Below are 24,947 nucleotides of genomic sequence, written 5' to 3'. Positions count from 1 at the left end.
ACATGGTAGAGGATTCAAGACATGCAAAAAAAGATTCAGAGACAGAGGGAAAATCATAGATATGCTTAACATGGCAGAAAGGAGGGAGAGAATCACAGGAGCAAGAAAGAAAAGGAAATAGTAATAGTAAAGTAAATAGCAAAATACTTCACAGAATGTGAGGAAAGGTATGAAGGATAGGAAAAGGAGAAAGTTTGCGATTAAGAGTGGAGAACAGGAGACCGGAGTCATGTGCCTGTTTTGAAATATGGTTTTGAAAGAAGGATTCTTTGTTAGCTCTAAGATGAAGTGTGTGTGTGTAGCAGCTGTGAGCTGACAATAAATAGATAAAAGAACACTAGTACCTTGCTTGTGCCAAAGATGCTCAGAATGACGAACAGATGCACATAAAGGGAAAAGCTCAAGTGTGATCCAAGGTTGTGGGGCTGATCGAGTGAGCTGGAAAAGTTTAAGTAGGAGGAAGACAGTCATGGAGAGAAGGAAGTAAGAGAGTAAGTGAAGGAGAAGTATCGTCGAGACAGATGGAGGAGAAACCAGAAATGCAAAGTAAAGTACTTAGGGTGGCGGAAGCTAATGAGGCAGGAGAGATATTTTTCAAGTTTTGCCCCAAAAAAGTGAGGATTGCTTGTAGATGGGGTAGTGGGAAAGTGCCAAAATTCAAAGAATGGTTATCCGACCTCATTTATTGTGAAAATTAACTATCTGTGTATGCTGAATTGCTTACCCCCTAGCTCCAGGCCACAAGCCATATAGGACCCACTGACAATTGATCATCAAGATGGCTTAATTGGTTTGCAGATCCCCATGAGGGTTTTTTTAGAAAAGGAAACAGAGTGAATCTATAGGCTAACTGAGTCGTGATCAATAAATGGATACTTGCATTGCCAACTATTCTATATCTATTGTATAAGATTGTGAAACGAAGGAAATGCTACACCCTCCTGTCCTTGAGTTTGCTACTCAATGAGGTGATTGCAAGTTCATACCAGGGACATAGGTCTATTTTGGAGAAAATGCACTGTAATGATCTACTGAATGATGCTGCACTTTTACTCTTATTTGTTGATGTTGTATATTGAAAAACCCAATAAATAAAGGTTTAAAAAAACGTGATCAGAAGAAGGGCAACGTAAATGAGAGGAAGGAGATACTTTCAATGAAGAAGGAAAGAAGACAATATGCAGGGTGCCACCAGGACTATGAATAGGAGAAGAAATTAGATGAGTATAATTCACAGACTTCGTATTAATGTTTAGTGTAAGCATAGAACAGTTAGAAAATTAAAACCATGAAGAGAAAGAGTGAGGTTGTGTTTCAGAAGCAAGAGAGGAAAGAGAGAATATATTCTTGTTTATTAAAAAAAAGCATTTGGTCAGTAGATAATAAGAAATGAATAATAAGATAGTAAAGAGGATAAAGATTTAGAAAAATAAAATGAAGTTTAAAGAAAGATATGGGCCTCATTATGACATTGGCAGTAAATGCCGCCTACCGCCACGGCGACGGCCACCAACATATTGTTGCCGTGGCTACCAGCTGCGAACCGCATTATGATCGTAGACGGAATACCACCAGAAGGCTGACGGTATTCCGTCGATGGTCATGGCGGCGGGTGGCGGTAAGATGGCAATGCTGCCAGCAACAGTGCCACGCCAGCAAAACACCGCCTACCGTATTATGAGCCATGATACGGCCTGGCGGTGTTTTGCTGGTGGACGCTGCTCCTGGCAGCAGCGCTGTATCCTGTCTCCTGCCAGAGGACCCCCTGCAAGCAGGTAAGTTGGTTTCTCCGACAGGAGAGGGGGCTGTTGTGTGTGGGGGTGTTGTGTGGGTGGGGGGGTGTCTGTTTTTGTATGCGTGCATGCGGGTGTGAGTCGCGTGGAGTGCGTGAATGAATGAATGTGAGTGTACGTGTATGTGGTGTGTTGTGAGTGTGTGTGTGCTACAATGTATGTTAGTGTACGTTGCAGGGTGTGGGTAGGTATGTGTGCGTGCGTGGGTGGATGTGGATATGCATGTGTGTTTGAGTGTGTATATGTGCGCATGTGGGTGTGTGGATGTCAGGGGGGTCTGGAGTTGGGAGGGGGACGGTGGGGAAGGACTCTGGGAAGGGGGGCGGGGTGACCCCTATCAGTGCCAGGGAAGGAATTCCCTGGCACTGATAGTGCCTACTGCCATAGTTTTCGGGGTGGTAAAATTGCCACAAAAACCATGGCGGTAGGCGGGGTCATAATTCTGAGGGTGGGACTCTGACGGCTGCCTGGCTCGAGACCGAAGTCTCCAGCCCGGAGGCTGTTACCCCCCTGGCGGACGGAGTGGTACATTGGCAGTTTGGCTGGAGCCAAACTGCCAATGTCATAATTTGAGAAAAGGTACCGCCAGCCTGTTGGCAGTACCTTTAGCCAAATTACCGCCGTCCACCAGGGTCGTAATGACCCCCATAGTTTTCAAGATGGCTAGCGTTTAGAGCCCAAAACGTCAACGACATTAAAAATAAGTTCCCTGGGGGTTCAATAGGATCAACAGAGACTTCCCTGAAGACATCCAGTTCATCAACAACCATACCTAGTAATGCCCCAACAGCAAGGAAAACAGGAAGACCAGAAATCATGCAGCTGGGGGGGGTGAAATTCTATCCAGACATCACTATCTGGGCATCCATAGTAGTACCCAGTTCCGTTGCACTAGTCCCATCTACCTCAGATCCAAGTCATAGTAACTAATTCATATTTTCCTAAATTTGCAGGGACACTCCCTTCTCTTATAGGTAACTCGTTCCTTAGCCATGTACATGTCCATACCAAGTTTCAATTAACAAAAGGAGGGGCCTCACTTACTTCCCAAGGCATCTATCTCCATTCGTATCATTGGGAAATCTACATGTAGGACATCCTGGAGCTCTCGTTCCACTCTGGATCAGTATGTCTGTATGTGTGGGCAGTCCCAAAGTGTGTGTGGAGGGGATGTGCCTCTAGCCCCTGCACAGCGCAGACACCCCATAAAGACCGCCCTCCCCATGTGATGCAGCGTGGCTCTATCAAAACAGACCTGGTGAAGTATATAAAATTGTATGAACTGGAACCCTGATTTTATTGGCACTTCCTGTGGATGCATCAGGGCCTCAACTCAATCAGCATCATCAATATCCCCAATGTCCGCCACACCTCGGTCTTGGAGCTTACCAAGCATGTCAGGAATACTATTATTAATAGTTTTGTAGGTGTATGAGATGGCCTTGCTCCCAGGTTCCTCCATGAGCTGCTGACCTTCAAGCGGAGCGTATTTTGGAATGTCTACTGCGTCTAACCCATAAACCAACCATGCATGCCTCACCTGTGCACATTTTAGGGCTGGTTCTGATGAAGGTGATATTCCCGTTGCAAAGAGGGAAGTGGTGTTTCCCAGGTTACTTTAAACGCTGAACCCATGGCCTTATTGGCCTTTTTCCAAAAACTAAGTGTCAACTGCATTGCAGGCAGCAACTTGATCTCACCGGTGTCTTCATATATATAGTGCAGGGGGGGACAAGGCAGTAGCCAGGACCTCTCTAACATGTAGGTGGGGTGAGTTCTCAGTCCACACACCCAATAATTTATGGGTATCAGGTGTGCTGGCCAGTAGTAAGCCTGCACATCCAGAAGGGAAATGCCCCCATTGTAGGAATTTTGTTGCAATGTATGTAGTGCGGCCTAATAAGAATATTTATGACACATGTATGCACTTAACTATACCAAATGAAATGTATTCTGTGGGCCTATAGGGCAATAACCACCTGAAAGCTTGAAACTAAGGAAATAAACTGTCCTAGAACTCCTTGGTGCCCATCTCCAGCTTGGGTAGAATCATACTGGAGGCCAGCGTAACTCTGCAGTTTCCTTTAGAATCTAAACTAAGTTAATAAAAAAGTGTACATTGTTCTTTTATTGACTAAGGTGCAATTACTTTCTGATTGCTTCATAACATCAGATCGAATATCAAACATTTGTACCCTTGGCCACCAACTTTGTAACAAGGAGGTGGTGTGGCCATCGCCCATATATTTCCGATATATAATCGAAGGCAGGTTGACGGAGCGGTATACAAGTGAAAACAAAGGTTCACTCATTATCTATCAGCATGTTAACTGGTTCGCTAGGGCAATAAATCATCTGCAGTTATTAAAATATTTTAATGTTCATTTTAGAGTTATGAAGCAGCCAATTTATAGACAAAATATTGATTACTAAAACAGGGCACAAATTATAACAGAAATCCACCTTAGCAATTGTTACCATCTTTTTTATCAATTACTGGTACATGTGATAGAGACTTCTAGCTGCAGATTCCATACCTTTGAATTCCCTGGTGTCAGCTTTGAATCTGGATTTTTTCAGCTGAGCAGTACTGCGCTCCATCGGGTGGCATCATTCAGATCCACATATATCGCCTGGCTCCATGTGGCGTCAATGGCGTCGTTGGAGCCATCTGTGATGTCATGGTCTCCCATATAGGTACCACCCCGGCATGCGTTCATCAGTTCTTTTCCTTCCGCACAGGTTAAGCGCAGGTCTGGATAGAGCTACCATTTTTTCAATGTTTTGTCGAAGATTTCTTCAATTGTCTGTGCGAATTACTTCAAGGAATACTGGATTCAAACCGTTTGGCGCATGTCATAGTGCCATGCCAGTCACTAATCTACACCAAGTTTGTCTCTGGTGCCTTGACAAGGATCACAACGCAAAGTCGTGCTCCGACTGTTGGGCCATGGCTCCGAAGGTCTTGAGAGATCGATCTATCAAACTTCTAGCAGCCTGGTAGTCTTCTTCGCTCAGCACAACTCTGAGGAGGTCACAGTTCCGTTCAAGCCAAGTGGACTTCGGCTTCGCCATGCACGTCGACCGACGAGGTGTCTAGGGAACATCGACGTTCCGAATGCGGTGCTGCAGTGCCGCGGAGCTGTTGTCAGGGCCGAATCCGTGTCTTCTCCCCTTTCTGGAAGCTGGAGTGACCCCCTGCTCAATTAAACTAATTTTATGAGGCTATGTGCCTTGTTTTTGAGCGGGCTGCCCCCTTCGGATGGGTCTTAAGGCCTGCAGGGTCAGCAGGGGCCCCACTGTATTTGACGTCGGTGGCCTCAGCGCCATTGAGGACCCTAGGATCCGAGAGTGGTTGTGGACCGGCGCCGGGTTCTCATAGCCGGCCTCCTCTGGCGCTCGGCCCAACGTCAACGCTCCCATCCTCATTTCGGATGATCCGGAGCCAGAACAACATCGTTTGATGCCGACTTCGATGGTGCTGATTAGGACCAGATCAGTGCCTGAGACTTATTTAGAACAGACGGGCACAGGTGAGGATTGGGAGGGGTCTGAGGACCCTTTAGAATACAGATTGGAGCATGAACATGACTGGTATGTGGATCTAGGGGAAGCTAGTGGACTGGAAATTTCTCCAGATACTGGCATGCTCTCACCTCCTGCTGTGACTACGGACGAGGGGGCATCTTATGCCATGGTGGTGCATAGAGCAGCTTAGGTCTTGGATCAAGACTTGCCTACGGTGCCAGTCAGGACTAATCTCCTGACAAAGGCACTTCAGCCAGGGGTGTTACATCAGAGCCGATGTTACCCGTCAATGAAGCCCTCACAGATGTCCTTCTGGGAACGTGGTCCAAACCCCGCACAGGGGCTCCTGTGAATAGGGCAATCGGCTGCCGCCACAGACCACCTCCAAGCAACCCTAGTTTCCTCACCCAACACCCCACCCCAGAGAGCTTCAGGGTCCAAGCCTCCACTTCCGGTGGTGCCTTCCCTTCTGCTCCCCCAGATAGGGAATCCAAAAGGCTGGACCAACTTGGAAAGAAGATGTTTTCTTCCTCCAGCCTGGCACTGAGGTCAGTAAACACCTATTGCCTTTTGGGCCTTTTTTCCCATACTTTATGGGATACAGTGGAACAAGTGCTGCCCCAGGTCCCGGAGGGCGTACGGGACACTCTCACCCAAGCTGTCAAGAATGGGAGAAATGCAGCCAAGTTTACCATCAGGTGTGGCTTGGACATGACCGACTCGCTGGGCAGAACAATTTCTTCGACAGTGGCCCTCTGACACCACACCTGGCTACATACCACTGGCTTTTCGGGGATGTCCAGTCGAAATTGATGGACATGCCTTTTGATGGCTCACACCTTTTTGGTGAGAAGGCAGACTCTGCACTTGAGATGTTCAAGGATTCTCGAGCTACGGCCAGATCCTTGGGCCTCTCAGCCCCTGTTCGGCAGCAGTCTGCCTATCGCATGCCGCTTTACCATGCAAGCCACAGGTTAGCCACCATTTTCTGGCTTCACAGCATCCTGTGCAAGGAGGAGGTTGTGGTACCTTCAGACCCAGAGGGTCTAGCCAGAGGTCAGCCGCCACCCAGCCCCACTCTCCCGCAATGCCCAAGCCCTCCTAGTATGGTTCTGCAAGACCATGTCCGTCAGTTGAAGGGAGGATTCAACTTCATCTCCCTCGCTGGCGGTCCATAACGTCAGACAAATGGGTCTTGCAGATCATACAGAAGGGCTATTCCCTCCCCTTCCAGTCTTTCACTCCCTCTATCCCTCTGGTAAAAAAAGGGCTGTTAGAGGATCATTTGATCTTACTCAACGGGGAAGTTACATCTCTCTTGGCCAAGGGAGCCATAGAAAGGGTTCCGATGTCAGAACTACGCAGTGGTTGTTATTCCCACTACTTTCTGATCCCAAAAAAGAACAAGGGTCTTCGCCCTATCTTGGATTTAAGGGACATCAATCTCTTCCTCAAAAAGGAGAAATTCAAAACGCTCACTCTTGCTCACGTCTTGTCTGCCCTAGACCAAGGAGACTGGATGGTACCGTTGGACTTGCAGGATGCATATTTTCACACTCCCATCTTGCCAGCCCACAGACGTTATTTGCGGTTTAAGGTGGGCCACGAGCACTTTCAGTTTACCGTGCTCCCCTTCGGTCTCACCACTGCCCCTCGGGTGTTCACCAAAGTGATGGCGGTGGTGGCAGCTCATCTGAGCAGGTTAGGGATTTCAGTCTTCCCCTACCTCGACGCTGGGCTGTGGAAGGCTCCAACGCCCCAGGCTCTCTTCACCCACCTTCAGACTACGGCAGACCTCCTGCATTTGCTGGGGTTCACTATAAACGTGCCCAAGTCGCACCTGACTCCTTCTCAGAAGCTCCCTTTCATTGAAGCTGTTCTGGATACAGTGCAGTTTCGGGTTTATACTCCAGAGCAGCGAGTCCAGGATATTCAGGTTATGATAGTGATGTTTCAGCCTCTATCCTGGATTTAGGTGAGACAGACTCTGAAGCTGTTAGGACTCATGGCCTCCTGCATCCTCTTAGTCATGCATGCCGGATGGTATATGAGGGCTCTGCAATGGGACGTGAAGTTCTGGTGCGCACAGCATCAGGGAAATCTTACCGATACAGTTCAGATCTCAGAGGGAACTGCAAAAGACCTGCAGTGGTGGTTAGTGAACTGTGATTGGGTCAAAGGCAGACTCCTCTCCCTTCCCCAACCAGATCTCCCAGTAGTGACAGATGCGTCACTTCTGGGATGGGAGGCCACCTGGGAGAGGCAGAAATCAGGGGCCTCTGGTCTATGGCAGAATCTGGGCTCCATATCAACTTAATGGAGCTTCGGGCGATCCGGCTAGCATTGAAAGTATTTCTTCCTGTTGTGAAAGGGAAGATAGTGCAGGTGTTCACGGAAACAATACCGCAATGTGGTACTGCAACAAGCAGGGTGGTGTGGGGTCAGAGACACTTTGTCAAGAGGCTCTGCGTCTCTGGACATGGCTGGAACAGCAGGGCATAACCCTGGTTGTTCAACACCTGGCAGGTTCTATGAGCGCCAGGGCGGACACACTCAGTTGACGATGCCTAGCGGATCACGAATGGTATTTCCATCCGGAGGTGGTGCAAGGACTCTTTCAACAGTGGTGACAGCCTTGGTTAGATATGTTCACCACCAAAGAGAACATGCAATGTCAGAGGTATTGCGCGTTGGAGTTTCCAAGGTGGCTATCGCTAGGCGACGCTTTTCATCGCTAGTGGAGTTCAGGCCTCCTGTACGCCTTTCTGCCCATACAACTTCTGTCCAGAGTTCTCAAGAAAATCAAGAACGACCTGGGCCAATTAATCCTAGTGCCCGGATTGGGCATGGAGAGTCTGGTATCCATAGCTTCTAAAAATGAGCATCAATCCTCCAATCAGGATGCCCCTTTGGGAGGATCTTCTGTCGCAGCAGCAGGGGAAGGTTCTCCACCCGAACCTGTAAACTCGGCGACTTCATGCGTGGAGACTGAGCGGCGGCAGCTGATGGTTTATGACCTCCCTCCCGAAGACTGTAATGTCATTCTGTCAGCCAGGAGTCCCTCTACCAAGATGGTTTACGCCTGCTGTTGGAAGCTTTTTGTGTTATATTTACAGAGAGGTCTATTGATCCTCTTTCTTCTTCTCTCTCTAATAGCCTTCTTTTCATCCTGACACTCGCCCAACAGGGTTCCACCTTAGGGACTCTTAAGGGCTATCTTTCTACCTTATCGGCTTTTCTTTGGTTGCCTGATCAACAATCTTTGTTTAAATCTCCTATTGCACATAAATTCCTAAAAGGGCTTGTACATATGTTTCCACCTACACCCTTTGTTATGCCCCAGTGGGACCTTAATATGGTGCTCACATTTCTCATGTGTGCTCCTTTTCAGCCTTTATATAATTGTCCTCTCCAGCTGCTCACCATCAAGACAGCCTTCTTAGTGGCAATCACAACTGCCAAGAGGGTAAGTGAGATGCAGGCTTTATAAGCAAAACCTCTGTGTCTCACGGTATATCCTGATAAGGTGGTTCTCAGAACCTGTGCATCTTTCCTCCCAAGGGTGGTGACCCCTTTCCATCTGGGTCAGAGCATGACTCTGCCCACCTTCTTTGCTCCACCGCATCTCTAAGGAAGAGGAGCGACTCCACCGTCTGGACCCAAAAAGCGCATTGTCATTCTACCTTGACCGCACAAAAGAGTTCCGGGTGGATGACCAACTCTTTGTGGGGTACGCTGGTGCAAAGAAGGGTCAGGCAATTCAGCAACTAACCATTTTGCGCGGAGTCGTTCTCTGGATCAAGATCTGCTATGCACTGGCTAAGAAGCAACTTCCTGTGGGCTTGAGAGCGCATTCTACAAGAGGAAAGGCTGCCACCACAGCGTTAGCCCGAGGTGTACCAGTCCTAGACATCTGTCAGGCAGCAACGTGGGCCTCCTTGCACATGTTTGCAAAACACTACTGTCTGGATAGCCAAGTGAGGAGAGATGGGCATTTTGCTTGCTCGGTCCTGAAGGACTTTCTTATATAAGGTATATGTCCGCAGCCCACCACCAGGAGGTTATGGCTAGGGTATCTATTCAGAGGTAGGGAATCTGCAACTAGAAGTCTCTATCAGATGAACAAGTTACTTACCTTCGGCAACGAATTATCTGGTAAAGACTCTATCTAGCTGCAGATTCCTTACACCCACCCATGCCTCCCCACTCTGCGGATATATTATGTAGTTTCAGATTTTTATCTTTCTTCAGGGCATGTCATTTCGCACAGACAAACATAGAAAGTAGATTCTTCCATAACTCTGCGCCTCTGGCGTCAAAAGCTGTGGAAAAGAACTGACATACGTGTGCCAGGGTAGTGCCTATATAGAGGACCGTAATGTCACAGACGACTCCAATGACACTGTCAACGCCACGTGGATCCGAACGGCGCCACCTGATGGCACGCACAGGGTACTGCTCAGGAGAAAAAATCCAGATTCAAAGATGATGCCAGGGAATTCAAAGGTAAGGAATCTGCAGCTAGATAGAGTCTCTAACAGATCATTTGTTACCAAAGGTAAGTACTTGTTCTTTAGGAACATTTCCAAGAACTGAGTGATTTACTGTAATAATTCCCAGCAGCATCACAAGGTAATTGTTAGGTATTTTGTAAACTTGCTTGCAGTTATTTTGAGTACCTGCATACATAGATTAATGGTTGTGTCTGCGGAAGAGCCAAAACAGTTGTGAGAGTTAACTAAAAAGCATATCAAATTTGCAAAAAGTTCACAAAAACTACATCATAGAACACAACACACAGTAGCATGACTGAATTTGTGTCACAGCCTCTACCAATCTAATGATAAATAACATCTAAGCACATGTCTTCTGAAATATATTTATGATATAATAAACTCAGTCCCAACAGATTCAAAGTTTCTTCTTTATTCCTTCTTGTTGGTGTCACTACAGCCAAGCCAATATGTGTTTCATCTGGGGTGTGTCGCCCCACGATTTCCTCAGGGCTTATTATGGCTGTCCTCCCCGGTAATCTTCATTTGGTACTTTTTCATCAGTAGTGTCTTATTTGTGATTATCCATGTGCTCCTTATAATTTACTATTCTTAGACGTATAATTGTTGTTAAAAATGCTTTCCGTCCACAAAGTTTAAATGTGTCCTGTATTATAAATCGTGTGTACGTATTCTAAGGGGGCTTCCCGTTCATAACATTAGAGTGTATCCTGTAGATATGTTGTGTCACCGTTTGGTCTGCGAGTACGCTTTATGGCTTCCAAACCGGATATTCGCATTGCTTGTACTTTTCAACTTGTTATAAACTACAGTGTTTGGGGCTCGCAGATCACCCCCACCTTTCCCTTCCAGGTCACTCTCCTACTGAGATGCTAAGCTCTTGTGAGTCAAGATCTGATTGGCCTGTGTTACTGCTTTAACCCCTACTTACGATAGCATGCGTCTCAAACACTCATTATCTCAAATATGTAGCCAGGATTGATCAAGTCCCACACACTCCATTTTCTTTTTAGACTAGCAGGACAGGTTTTGCATTGCTTAAATATGATCTCCTTACTAATACATACATTGGACACCCATCTTCATGAAATTCTTTCCGGACATATTATTAAAAACAAAATGATTTTCTTATGTTATGTAAGTTATCAATTTATTTTCTGAGTTCTCTTTCTCACGGACTTCAAATTGTGTTTTTGCAATGTGTTTCAATTCAGTCTATATGTTGGTGGTAGTGACTGTGCCTGTCCAACATGCCATTATAAATATTTCATTTATTCAAAAAAGCAGTTAAGTGGACAAACAGCTCCTGAAAAGGATTGCTTAACATTTACTTTAAAAAACAAAATAACAGCTTTTCCAACCTCAGCCTTTTTGAGCAGCATGCACATCTGGACGAATTTCCTTTCATAACTGACCCTCTCTGCGAATGAGGTGGCACAGATCGAGGGTTTACGGCTGTACCATTCTGCATCGAATCTCCGGTAGTTCAGAAACATTCAAAGAACCTGGCAAATTTGTGCTTATCTCTTTATAATTAGTCTCTGCCAAAGAGATTGAGATCCTTGTTACAATCAATCTGCATGCTTTTTACAATCTACTAGGTGCTTGAGAACTTTCAAGTTGATTTTGCTTCCCCTCAAACACATAACTGGCTCTTGCTACAGATTTGGGAGGACTCCAGGACAACGAACTATAGCAATGGTGTTTTTCTTGCAGTGGCTGTATCTCACATCATCAACCACAAGCTCTTAGGGCATGATTTAGAGTTTGGTAAAACTTGGTTTATCAGTCACAAATGTGATGGATATCCTGTATGTCGTATTACATTTCAATTATATCCTATGGCTCTTGTAACACAGCAAACTGGATATCCATCGTGTTTGTGATGGAGTAACCTGACCGCCAAAGTCTAAATCAGGCCCTTAGTCTCTCCCATCCCAGAATTTTGGATCCAGAACCTACCTGTATTTTCATGGTTTTAATACTTTCTTTAGTCACAGAGCCTCATCAATTTTCATTCATCCTTCACTTCAGAGTTTCTAGTTTCTGCGAGTATCGAAGTTCGGCCAGAACAAGGTGAGGAATAGAATCTAGACCCAGAGTTATGGCTTATCCTCATGGCAGGAAAGGGCCATGCCCAGATGCAGTTTGGGGATGCACCACCAAAACGGAGAAAGGAAGTAACAGAGAGCCAGAAGTCCAGAAACAAAGGCCATGCAACAATTTAAAACATGGGGCATGTTTCTCAAATATACAGAAGAAAAGCACATTAAAAAGAAGCTTTAATAAAACAGATACATACAATGGTGTGCTTTGTATTGCCACTGTGAAATTCACAGTCACGCTGCCCTTGCTGTGCAGAACAAATAGCTCTAAGATATGTCACCCTGTACACTCCAGTGACTGGAGGTCTGAGCAGCAAGGAAGATCTGTTGCAATTACCAACATTTTAGACAAAAAGACACCTCACACTATTAAACGGTCAGCGTCTCAATCTGACATGCTATGACAATGTCAATATTTGCGTGAAAAGTTTGGAAGTTGTTATTACAAGATTTAGATATTAAGGCCACAAAAAATGACACCTGCTTAAAATATTAGCAGCAATAATCGGCCAACCACAAAGCCCACTCTGATAATTGCCAGTTGCAGCGTTTGACGAGCTGATGGCCAGGGATAAGGTGCGGGTGGGAGGACCGCAAGTGTGAGAGACCCAGACTTTGGGAGGGACTATTGCTATAGTACCTTCTTTTGAAGAGATCAAGCAGAAACCATGTGCGGAAAAAATTCTCCAGTCAGCCAATCCGCACTTTAAGAGACAAAACTGCATCTCCATATTTATTTAAAACATTGAGAAATCACTTATTGCATCCTTGATTCTGTCACATATCATCATGGCTAGCACTTCTGCATGGTTCATCTCCAGTCACCTCCAGTGTTTGAAATGGGGAAATGGGAGCATGGATACCCTATACCAGAGAACCTACTTCAGAGAACTGCTGGTTATCTCCAATTAAAAGTATTGCACCTCTGCTAGGAAGTGCAGCTACCCCTCCCCTCACAAAATAAACAAAGTGCAGGTGCTTAGTATATGACAGTGCCAGCACATTTAAAACATTAGTCACCTCATACTATTTCCTGTTTGACCACAGTCCATCTTCATGTCTTTATGTGATTATCACCGCCCCTGCCAGATAGTGGACCTATTTTTAAGATTATTAATTATGGGGCCATTAAAAAAAGCATTTATGAGTAGAAGCGGGAGGTAGTATTACAGGAGTAATACTTCACCTAATCTTACATAGCTTTGTGACTCTACAGCGGACGTCCAACTCCCTATTAGTAAAAGTGCAAAGAAGGTACAGTCCGTTCTACTTGTACTTGTATATGAATATTCAATTAATGTTTCTATTCTATTCAATTTTAGATGTATTGGGGCAGTTCACCAAGTCATGTAAAAGTATGTAAAAGAGTACTATAGGAACAATCTTTCCATACCCCCAAACGCCTCTGTAAATAGGCCCCTTTGTCTCAGCAGCGGACATTCATAGCACCGGGGTGGTGCTGACAGGCCAAAACCCGAGCAGGAAAGGGCAGTCACGGGAACAGAAGCCACAGTGGTGCTGACCGGGTTTTTAGGTGGAACACGCAAGCACTCTGACGTGTTGTAATCCACCAGTGGGCTTTTAACCACACCCACCACATGCCCATCACTATCACTCATTCATGGGCTTGCCTTTCAAAAATCCTTTATCATCATTGGCAAATGCTTTACATTTGTCCCTCCTTGGGACGGTTTTGTTACCACCTTGGCCATCAACCCTGTTACATGAATAAACTGCACAATTGTGTCTCTTCTTTGAGCTCACACTCATGGAGGCCATGGAGCATTGAACTGGCTTGCTTATGTCAACTGTTTTACTTTTCTTTTTCAATTTATGTGGCAAGTAAAGTCTAGTTAGGAATTTATGAAGCTAATAGCTCTAACTCGAGCAAAAGCGAGACCCACTGCATTGCAAGTGCTTGTTTATGTCTGTGGCTAAGACATTGCCAATGCCAATAAGTTTGGTTTGTCACCCAAATACACAACAAAACAATGTTTAATCTTGAACCTTTCCTACTTTGGTGGAAACATGAAGGAGATTCCTTACAATGTAGGATCAAACAACAGGAAGACTCCATTTTAAAATCAACTGATCCTTGATTAGGCACCTTCTATTTAACCACCCTTCTTAAACAATCTTCCCCTGAAAGCATGCAAGTAATGCAGGGGCATTGTATGCAACAACTGATCTTCATTTATAAGGTGAGTATCACCTCTGCAGAATCGAAAAATCTCGAAAGAAGATGCAGCAAGAGTACATACTGCAGCTGTATGTTTAATAATTAATTTTGATGGAGGTGCACTTTAAAAACAAATCTTTCCTCAGTCATTTGTGCGCTTTGGTAAAATAACATACCAAAAGGTTTTGCGGCATGGCCAAGTTACACTGTAATATTATACACTCCATACATATTTCAGGTACAATTTAGCAAAACTCCATAACGCAATCAACAATATTCAGTCTCTTACAATGTTTCAGGTAGATACACATGCCACTCCTGCTCACCTGTGGAATCTGGGTGCTCTTCCCACATCCTGTTTCACCGACAATCACAACAGTTTGAAAGTTTTCCACCAAGTACAAGATATGGTTCCTGAGCTGCAATGTAGACAGTCATGGTATAAAAGAGAAGTGATTAGAGGAAAAGTATAACATGATTCAGAAAAGTTCCTATTTTTTATTTCAGTTTCAAGGCCCATGTGTTTCACTAGAAAAACAAGCCTTCTTTACTTTGTATGTGTTTAGTTATCACAGAAAATGTGTGTCTCAGTGCCACATATAGAAGAGACGGATGCCGTTTTAGCAGACACTTTACAAGATACTTTAACTTATGTATTTTAAATCTTTACATCCAGAATTGTTTCTATTGCTTACTCGGTATATATATTTTACATATATTATCGGCAACTCAATTCAAGGATATAGCTCTTTTTAAGATGTATCATGCTTGTTTCAATAATATATTCTGACAAGAATGCACCGTAGCATATACTTTCATGAAAACCTGTGATTTTTGTATTTTACATAGTTAAGTAGACATATGGGTGTAACTTCATTGACTGATCCTGCAATTCAAAATCTATATCATATTTGAAGTTCTTTAGATGAACTATTTGCAGTGTTCTATCTACTTGCAACTCTAATCATATCTACGTTGGCCGCAGTGTTTTCCCTGGACATAGCTCTTTAGCTTCAGTTTTACTCTTCCCAATTTATGACTTAGGTCAAACCCCAGAGTAAGCTGCTATCTTTATGAAAATGTGGAAACTGGCTAGACTGCCATTTTATTTAACAAACAAATGTTAGTAGGCTTCAGGAACATGACGAAAATATATGCTGAGTGGGAAAGGATGCAACGCAAGCCATTATAGTTAGGAAAATGTGAACAATAACTGCAAGTAATTCTCACATAAATTTCGAAAGATCTACTTGTCAAAACAGATCGCCTGGATTAACCGAAAGTAGGATTTCTCTCAATAAAATAAAGTACATATTTCACATATAAAATATAGTTAAAAATATGCACCTTTCTATTATACTATGCTATTTCACTGATTAATACAGAAGATAAGATTTACTTTACAGGCTGGGCAGAATGTCATCCATGTATGGCTAGCCAGTATGTAGTGGGTATATGTCAAACATGTCTAGCAGACAATATCCGGAAAGTGGAGACTACACGATATCAAAGCTGCACTGGAGAGGTTGGACATTATTATTATAATGATTATCTCTATGGACACTGAGAAAGCCTAAGATTCAGACCTTTGTGAGTTTGAAGCGTTAGAAAAAAAACATGAATGACCACAAGTTTTAAAATGTGCCAAACTATTGTGTCCCTTGTATCAAAACAAAGTACTGTATTTCAAGTGAGCTGCCTCTGCGGCCACGAGATGATGTTACTGCTCTTTGGGCTTCATTCCACTCTTGAACCCACTCAAGCTACGTCAGTGCTATTAACGAATACAATGTAAAAATATTCTCACTGTCATGTTTTTTCTTCAATGATATAAACAAAATACAATACCGTTGTCTGGTATGCAACGAAGCAGGAGACTTTCATTTACTCCATGTGCAATTTGATAACTATGTACAGTGCTAAATCAACAAATGATACCATACAATCCTAAGACACCGCAATTGGTTTCCCTGGAAATGAGAATTGAAGAATTTCTAAGATACCTACATTGGCTTCTCCCTCAAGGTGCTAATTGGCCTCAATATTTCTTGATTATCCCATAAGCCCTATGGGCCAGATGTAGCAAAGGTTTTTACCCATTCTGTGTCTATGGGAAAAAGTGTTCGTACATATGGCCCTATATATCGGTGTAAGAACACCTTTCATGGGGCCACAGGCATGCAGGGGTTCCTGAGCCCAACCAAGTACTCCTTTTGCACTTGACTCTCAGTGGTAGACATAGAGAAGCAGTCAAAGGCTCCCTGGTGGTATGTTGGGGAGCAGACATAGATGAGTAAACACAGTGAATAAGTCAAAAAAGCGTGCAGCAGCAGCAATAAATACATGTCTAGTCAAATACTACTTTTATAACCAAAATAAGTATTTTGTTTCTATCTCGACTCATTCAAAGGAAGATTCACAGACAACAACACACTTCCCCCTTGATTCCGGGGCTCTAATATTTCATTGCCAAGTCCCTGTCCCACCCGCTCCTCACAGTGTGTTTGGGGTTATTCCCCATTCACTGGTGTCACATCCAGGGAATGCTCACTAGCAGGCCTTATCTCAGGAATCCACTCCGCCTTTTCGAATATAGTCAAAAGTGTCTTAGCGCCCCAGCACTTTCAGCAGCAAGTCCCCGAGGGCCAGGTAGGTCTTATCAGCTGTGGCAGGAAGTAAGCATGCAGAGTGTTGGAAGGTGTCCCATCCGCTGGCACTCTTAACAACTCCTGTCCTGCTCAGGTGAGTCGGCCTTATGCGGACTTTGCAGCAGCACTCGGCAAGCACAGGCTCTCTTCTTAGCTTCTGTGGTCATGCTCCAGCACTGATCAGAGGCGTTTCCGCACTCCTGCTGCAGGGTAAGCTTCCATACTCCCAAAGGTGGGGTGTGGGGTGGGATGGGGGTTTGATTATAATGCTCCTGATCTTGATCCAGCTGAGGTGACAATGCTTCCACTGCAGCCTCACTGAGTCCACAGCACCGGGACAATTACAGTTCTTATTGCGCCTGGTGACCTATGGGTCACCGCTGCTCACAGTTCACAGTCTGCTGCCTGACCCACATGGCACAACTATTCCCAGCAACCCTTCCTGGCATATGAGGTTGCCACACCAGGTTTGGCCCTTACCAAATAGCAGTCTAACACGCCAGCCCTTCCTGGCATATGGGTCACTACTACATGTCACAAAGGTTTTGCCACAGATCCCAAAGCAGTCTATTCGATAGTGGTGCCCTTTGACTCACAGGGTAGCTGTAACAGTGCCACACAGGCTTCTGTCCTTACGGCAATCCTTTTACACAGCTATCATCACAGCAACTCTTTCCTGGCATACGTGGATTGGCGACTCTGGCCTGCACACAGGAAACAAACCATCTCCTCACACATTGCACCAGAAGTCCACTCTACAGGGCTCCTTACTAGACCTCGCTCCTTCCAAGGCTCTCTTCTTCCTCACAGGGCGCACTGGTCTTGAGAGGCAGGCAGGTGCTGGTGCTGTAGGCTCCAAAGCAGGTAGGTGGTCTTTGTTTCCCTGGGTGATGACACCGCACTCAGCAGGGAGACTAGCAGACATTAGTCTACAGGCCTGGTCACAGGCAGAAACCTTGCAGAGCTTCCCCTCCTCACAGAGCCCATCTGGCTGCTTTGCAGGTGATAGCTTTAAGGCTTTCAATCTCCCCTTTTTATAGTCCATTTCCAGACACTAAATGTGATTTAGAGTCTGTGTATTTTACTTTTTATATTGGGGTTCCACTTCTTATGAAATACCTACTTCCCCTCTCCCTCTTCCTCTTGAAAAGCCATCCGTCACAGCAGTAGAGACTCCGAAGCTGATAGTCCAACAACACAAGCCACTGGTGTGACTAGATATCACACCTGGATGAGAACCACAGTGATATCTAAATCAAAAGGTTAATCTGATGCTCCCAGTTCCCTTATAAGCTCAATCTCTTTCCTGAGATCTGTCTAGACACTTCCTTGTGATCCCTCACTGAAAAAGATCACTATTTGAAGTGTATAGGGAGAGCCTCACTCTTCCTCCTGCAATGTGTCCCACCCAGCTACGGGAATGCAGCAATACACAAATCTGGCTGAGAGGATTCCTCTACCGCCTCATGTCTTCACCAGGTTAGGCCTAGACCTCCCAAAATGGAACCCAGGGTCCTATATGTAAGGTACCATTAAAGGCACACTTGCACTTAGTGTATGTGCACAGCACACACACCGCCAAGTACTGTTACCTCCATATATCATGCCACCACAGGCACAGACACACTCAGCACACACACTTGCTCTCCCTGCACTGTGCAGTACTGTAATCTTTCTGTATTATGCCACTTGCCACCTACAGCCAGTGCACACATTCACCATGCAAGCACTGCATAGTACTATGTCTTTCCTATACTGTGCTCCTTGCAGGTACACATACACCCAGCACATGCACTCACCATGCACACCCTGCACAGCACTGCTCTATCCCTGTATTGTACCCTTCTCAGGGCACACATACAAACAGTGAAGAGTATCACTCCTGCAGTGCAATGCACTTCACATCAAACTGATGCAGGCCAAGTGTGAGTCAAGCACACAGCACCGGCACTGTGGCCTCAGTCTAGTGACACAGGTTAAAAAGGACTTGTTCACTCCTACTGATCACTACACTGTGTGCTGCTACCACTGAACTTGTGCTGTTTAGCGTCTAGTGAAGGCAGTAACCTTCCACCACTATAAGCGTAGCACTTTGAAACCCCCTTGTGGTCCAACAAGACAGCATTCTGTGAGACAAGCCTCTGTAAAGGCGCACATCTGTGTTTACCTATGGTAACAAAAATCCACATTAGGGATCCAGACACCAGTACAGTTGGGCACTCAAAGAAAGGGTGCAAATTAATTACCCTGAAGAGGACTTTTCTGTCCCAACAATCCGCAAACCATCATATCTGAACAACAAACTACAACTTACAGTAGGTGGCAGAAACACTGGGAACAAAATCTCATTCTAAAAATTCCAGTATTCAAAAGAGTAAAACCATCCAAACAGGTTTTGTTCTGCCTAGCCTCCAAGTTTTGGAACTTCTATCTGATCCTATTAGACTGAAACTGAGCATCCTACTCTGCAAACATTTTAAAATTCGGTCGCACATCACTTCATTTACCGAGCTGTATAACAACTGAGCGGCAGCTCTAGCTAATTTAATACCATATTTCATAAAAATGGGTTTAACAAAACGGCATCTGGGGGATTTTAAAACAGGGCAAATAAACCGAACATACAGAACATGCTAAACCAGCTATACTGCACCCTTGCAAAGTTTACACCTCCTATTGGCCCAGCTGATTCGCTGCTAAGCTGCCGTAACACAACTTAAAGGAAGGCAATTCCGTCTAAACATTAACGTACAGCTTTCGAGACTATGGTTTAAATTCCATCTTAAATAGGGCTGTGGGCCGAATCACTTCCTGTTCATATGAATTCCCACAGCCTCTTTATTCTCCCACAGAGGCGAATATCCTACTCCATAAAGCTATGTTTCATAAAAGACTTTAGATAGCCTCTGAAAGTGTAACAACTCACATCTTGCAAAGCTACCACTTTTAGGCTATAGTGCTCAAGTGCCTAAGTGCCTGTGCAAGATTAGATATCAGAATATGGTCACCGCTTGCAGAGGGGAAACATTCAGCACATCTAAGCTTCGTCAAGGAGTTCTTCTTTGAATAAATAGGATGCATAATGCCTCGATTGGTGCCATGGTATTTATGTTACAGATGGTATGCAAACTTTTTCCTTCTGCTCTATGCATAAAGTGCCAATGTTCAGGTTTTATAATTTCTACACCATATATTAGTGCATGAGGGATTTTCATCTTCTAAAGAGTCAGTAAATGGATAAAGTGCCTATTGGCCGCTAGCACTAAGAAGTGGTTTAAGTGTGTTTGCATGGGACAGTGCCTTATTCACCAGATGTGTTCTTTCGCAGTTAAATCAGCTGACAACATCTTTCCTAGACAGGGGCATGATTTAACTGTTTCTATACATATCCCATCGGGTAAGACCCTACCTTTGGGAATCCCCCCTACAAGGTTCATCAGCCGCAGGAGATCAGTAATATAAAGTGAAAAGTGAAGGGGCACTAATAGACTTGTTATAGGCCATTTTTAGTTTCAATTTTAGGTGTGAGGCCACAGTTACCACCAAGCATTACTTGACACCAAGTGGCCGTGTGCAGAGCTAATATCATTTATTAGTAGACCCTCTGCAATACCCAAATCCCGAAGTTTTCTCCACAGGGCATGCCTGTGCTGTGGTCGAAGACGATAGAATACAGGCAGAGTAAACATGCATTACAGTTTCTGGGCATATTTTTCCACAATAAAGTCAGTGCAGTTATGTTATCCAAGGTGGAAACAGTGACAGAGCAGGTATCTGTTCTCAATTGTGAAATTTTGGAATCTCTTTTTCTCAAAGTATGTTGGTGCATGCACATACAAATAGCTATCGTTGATTGATTCTTTTTTGATTCACTCCTAATTTACAATTGCATGAAGAAGACAACCATTTTGGAATGGTAAAGTAAGAAAATAAAGTATGTGCGGGCATGCCACGCAAAAAATATAAATGTGCATCACAGTAGCATTGTGAGGCTTCCAGGCCCTAGCACAAATATTTCATAAATAATAATTAAAAAATAAAGTGGGTAGCAGAAGGAGAGCAGTAGGTTACAGTGGACAAGCAGGAAAGCAAGCGAACCAGTATCAATGGGTAGCTGCCAGACTCTCCCAAAAGCAATATATATAAAAAAACAAAGAAAGAACCACAGGACAGAAATGGGAGAGTTTGGCAACAAGGGGGAGTAAGGTGGGAGAAAAGGTCTGGAGGAAAGTAACTAATGGAAATAGAGAGCATTAACTATGCCCTTCATAGAATTCTAACCAAATGAAAAAACATATTCCCCGATATCAGTAGCAGAAGGATTGAATCACTCATTTAAAACAATGTTAAAGAATCTATGGTCTAATGATGGAACAAAGCCATATAGTCATGAGAAGGGGTCCCAAGCAGGCAAATATTCTGTGACAACAGGCCTAAAAATTACCAAAAATTACGTACATTTTATATTTAAATTGTTCATGTATATATTCATTTCAGCTGAAAAAGCAAAAGAAAAACAGGCACTTTATTTATTGGGCCATCATCAAACATTAAACGTTTTGCTCAGAACGTGCGATATTGGTTGGCCTTCATTTTCCATATACTCTTCTTACTTTACTCTTGGCTGATAATCATAGCTTTTAGATTATGTGGTGAGCATCACCCCTGATTCTAATTTTTAAACACTAATCTGCTTGTCACCTATGACAGTGCATTTAATTGCATGCCTTTATTATCATAAATTAGTGGTAAAGTTAAGTGAGAGCTGGTCCTTGTTAGTGTGTGTATATTGTGCATTGTTTGTCTTGGTTGTTCTCGCCTACTAGATCACACTATGCCATCATAGCTTACTGACACCCTGTTATTAGTTTGCTCCAGTTCGCTGTGATCTGATATAATTAAACTACCTGCTCTCTTGGTTTTAAATAATTGTCTCGAAAAGTTTCAGATTAATCTCTCCAGGTAATTGAGTCTGTTTATACAACAATAAAGGACAAATCAGCAACACTCCTCCATTCTTTCAAACTTCGTAGCCAACTTCCCCGTTTTAGGTCAAAGCCTACCAGGCAGCACAGCTCTCTAGTTTGCTAAAGACATCTTGGGGACATACTGTCCTAGAAAGGCATTACGTCTGTTGCTAAACACTGATCCCAGCTACACAAGAGCTTTGCGACTTGCTAACCATTTTTTTGAGGAGAATATAAACAATATTTATGCAAATATTACCCCCAACCGAGAGCCAACTTTTCTATCTTCCTGATTTTAGCTTGCCTTCCTCTAAGGCCATCTTTCATATGGAATGCTTTGCCCCTTGCACTCTGGAGCAAACACAGAGGCTGCTAAAAACAGCTAAATCACTGGACTTGTGCCATCCTAGCATTCTGGCGAGTCTCTCCAGTTCACTGGCCCAGCCACTATGTCCCATTTTAATCTTTATGTAGACTCAGCCTGTCTCAATCGTCTAGAAAACTGCACTCGTTTCTCTCGTTTTCAAAAAGGCAAAAGGTGACACTAACAATTCCTCACATTATCACCCAGTCACACTCCTTCACCTCCTTAGCAAACGTTTATAGAGCGTTATAAACAAGCAGCTCCCTACATCTGTGGAGCATTATAAGCTCACCGACCCTGTCAGTCAGGCTTCAGAACTTAGATATCCCTGCATACAGGGACCCTAATGATGCTTGTGTTTCTGGACCGGACTTTGGCCTTCGATACGGTCTCATATGACACCTTAATTCGCAGACTGCACGACATCGGAATCTACGGCAAAGCACTCCAATGGTTGGTTGATTTCTTGAAAGACCGTACACAAAGTATTTCTCTGAAGCTCTTTAAATCTTGTACCATGCTGGTCAGGAAAGGGGTTTCGCAGGGGTCCACACTAAGCCCTACATTATTCAACATCTATGCTGCCCCATTGACACAAATCATTAAGACATGTGGCTTTGAGGCAATATCCTATGCCGATGACACACAGTTAGTCACCTCCTTTGGTCCCAACCTGGAAGGAGTCAAAGCACGTTTCTCTGACTATATGAAGAAGACATCTTCTTTGATGTCCAACAACTACTTCGAACTAACTGGAGAATAAAACTGAAATACTTCTTTTCAGGAATGCCCAACACCTGTGAGAGCCAGATTAGTTGCCTTCCGAACTGGGATTTGCCCCATCCCCAAAACAAGTAGGTAAAAACTATGGCTTTAAGCTAGACACTTCTCTGTCCATGAAAGAACAGGCCTGACCCCAATGTGGAACTTGTTCAACCACCATGCGTTTATTGCAAAAAGCATTCCCTTGCCCCCCCCACCACTAAAAGACCCTAGTTAAAGTCTTAATTACAAGCTGTTTTGGCTACAGAAATGCTTTACTTTTAAGTGCAAATGAGCCCTTGGTGTTTAAATTACAGGTGTTGCAGAATACTGCAGCGGGACTTGTGTGTGATCTCCCATCTGGTTCTCCCTCTGCTCCTGTATTACACTATCTGCATTGGCTTCCTATTAGGAATACACTCAGTTCCATGTCGAGCATAAGCGTACATCCTCTTGTATACTTTTAAGAATACTTCTTCTGTGGGTTTCCAGCTATTTCATTGCTAGTTTCAGTGTCATTTAAAAGTCCTTGCTTGCTAGTGGTCAGTCATGCTTCTTTGTCCCTCCTTCTTCTGTGTGGGAGTATAATTACACTTTGTCCTGTACATCTGGTCTGTAGTTGACTTCTTTTTCACTTTGTTTCTTGCTCCTGTCCATTTTCATTTGCAGAGCATTCTTCCTCCGAGTTTAGCTGTAAACCAGGCTATAAATCAGGCTGTTACCTTGATAACATTTGGTCTTTGTGTGCTCACTGCACCCTCTCTCAGCTGCCTGGCTCCCGCCCTTCCTTGGCTTGGATTTTCTTTACCAAGGGTGCTTGCCTGGGTGCAGAAAGCAAGGGAGGAGGATCCCTTGTAATTGCTTATAGCCTAGGCACCCAGCTCTACCAGGTCTCTGTAATCCTTACTGGCAGTGCCCACTTCTGCTCCATAATGGGACCCCACTCGCAGCTCCATTGGTGCAGCTCACTTCACATACTCCAAGCCCTCAACCGTGCCAGTCCCACACACTGTCTGCCGGAACACCTCAGTTCTCACAGTCAGTACACTCTGCTGTTCCTGTACTGGGAACTCAGGCGCAACTCCATTGATGCACCTCAGTTCACACACTCCAAGCCCTCAGGCTTGCTAGCAGCAGGAACGTCACACAGGTTGTCTGCCAGAGCACCTCAGTTCTTGCCGTCAGTATACACTGCGCCTCCAGTACTGGGACCTCGGACGCCGCTCCGTCAGTGCACCGCACTTCACATACACTCCAAGCCCTCAGCCATGCAAGCGTCAGGAACAGCACACACGCTGTCGACCAGAGCACCTCAGTTCTCGCAGTCAGTACACTCTGCTGCTCCAGTGCTGGGACCTTGGGCCCTGATCCGTCAGTGAACTGCACTTCACACACTCCAAGCCCTCAGCTGTGACAGTGCCAGGAATCCGTTACACGCTGTCTGCCAGAACACCTCCGTTCTCGCAGTGTAGTGCTTTCCTCTTAGCCTCGTGCTTCTGTAATTCTCCAAACAGAAAACAATTCACAGTTTTTCCTAGCACCATCGGGCAGTTTACCAACACATGCATTCTCAGACATGGTCTGCCGTGCTACTGTGATTCTCCAAAAAAAACAATTTCTGTAATTCTCCGAACAACAAAAACAATTACACTTTTAAAGTGTGCACTTAGAAATCTACCAACTCGTCAACACCCTCAGCTGCCAGCAAACCCGTGTGGGTAGATGAATCTCTTTCTCGCGGCTGACAAGGGGTCATCAGCTTGCAGACCTTAGAAAGATGAAGCTGTAAATAGTTTTCCACACGGTGAAGTATTTGTTTTGCTTTGCATTCAATATCTTATAAATATAACCTGCTGTGTATATTGCAAACTGATATATTTTGTTTGATTAACGCGGGCTTGAAAGCTACTAATTCGTCATTCATAAATATTGTGGTTGGGGAAGAATTAACAACAATAAAAGTCTTCTTTGACCTCAGAAGTGCATTTCTGTTGTGTTATGTTAGTGCTTAAAAACTAGATAAGAGGAAAGCACTACATGCAGTCAGTACATTCTGCTGCTCCAGTCCCGGAGACCTCTAGCTCAGC

At 44.5% G+C, this 24,947-nt stretch overlaps 1 protein-coding gene across 2 annotated transcripts in view; it reads right to left on the bottom strand.

Moving 5' to 3' along the window:
- Nucleotides 1-24,947, bottom strand: part of DHX35 (DEAH-box helicase 35) — a 494,424-nt gene that overhangs the window by 413,498 nt on the left and 55,979 nt on the right. For both annotated transcript variants that reach the window (XM_069243783.1, XM_069243784.1), the window contains exon 3: nucleotides 14,446-14,538. In XM_069243783.1, the coding sequence (XP_069099884.1) occupies nucleotides 14,446-14,538 (93 nt within the window). The remainder of the gene's footprint in view (nucleotides 1-14,445; nucleotides 14,539-24,947) is intronic.

Source organism: Pleurodeles waltl, chromosome 7 (assembly GCF_031143425.1).
Source record: "Pleurodeles waltl isolate 20211129_DDA chromosome 7, aPleWal1.hap1.20221129, whole genome shotgun sequence".
Classification (NCBI taxonomy): Eukaryota; Metazoa; Chordata; class Amphibia; order Caudata; family Salamandridae; genus Pleurodeles; species Pleurodeles waltl.
This window is presented reverse-complemented; position numbering and strand designations above follow the sequence as displayed.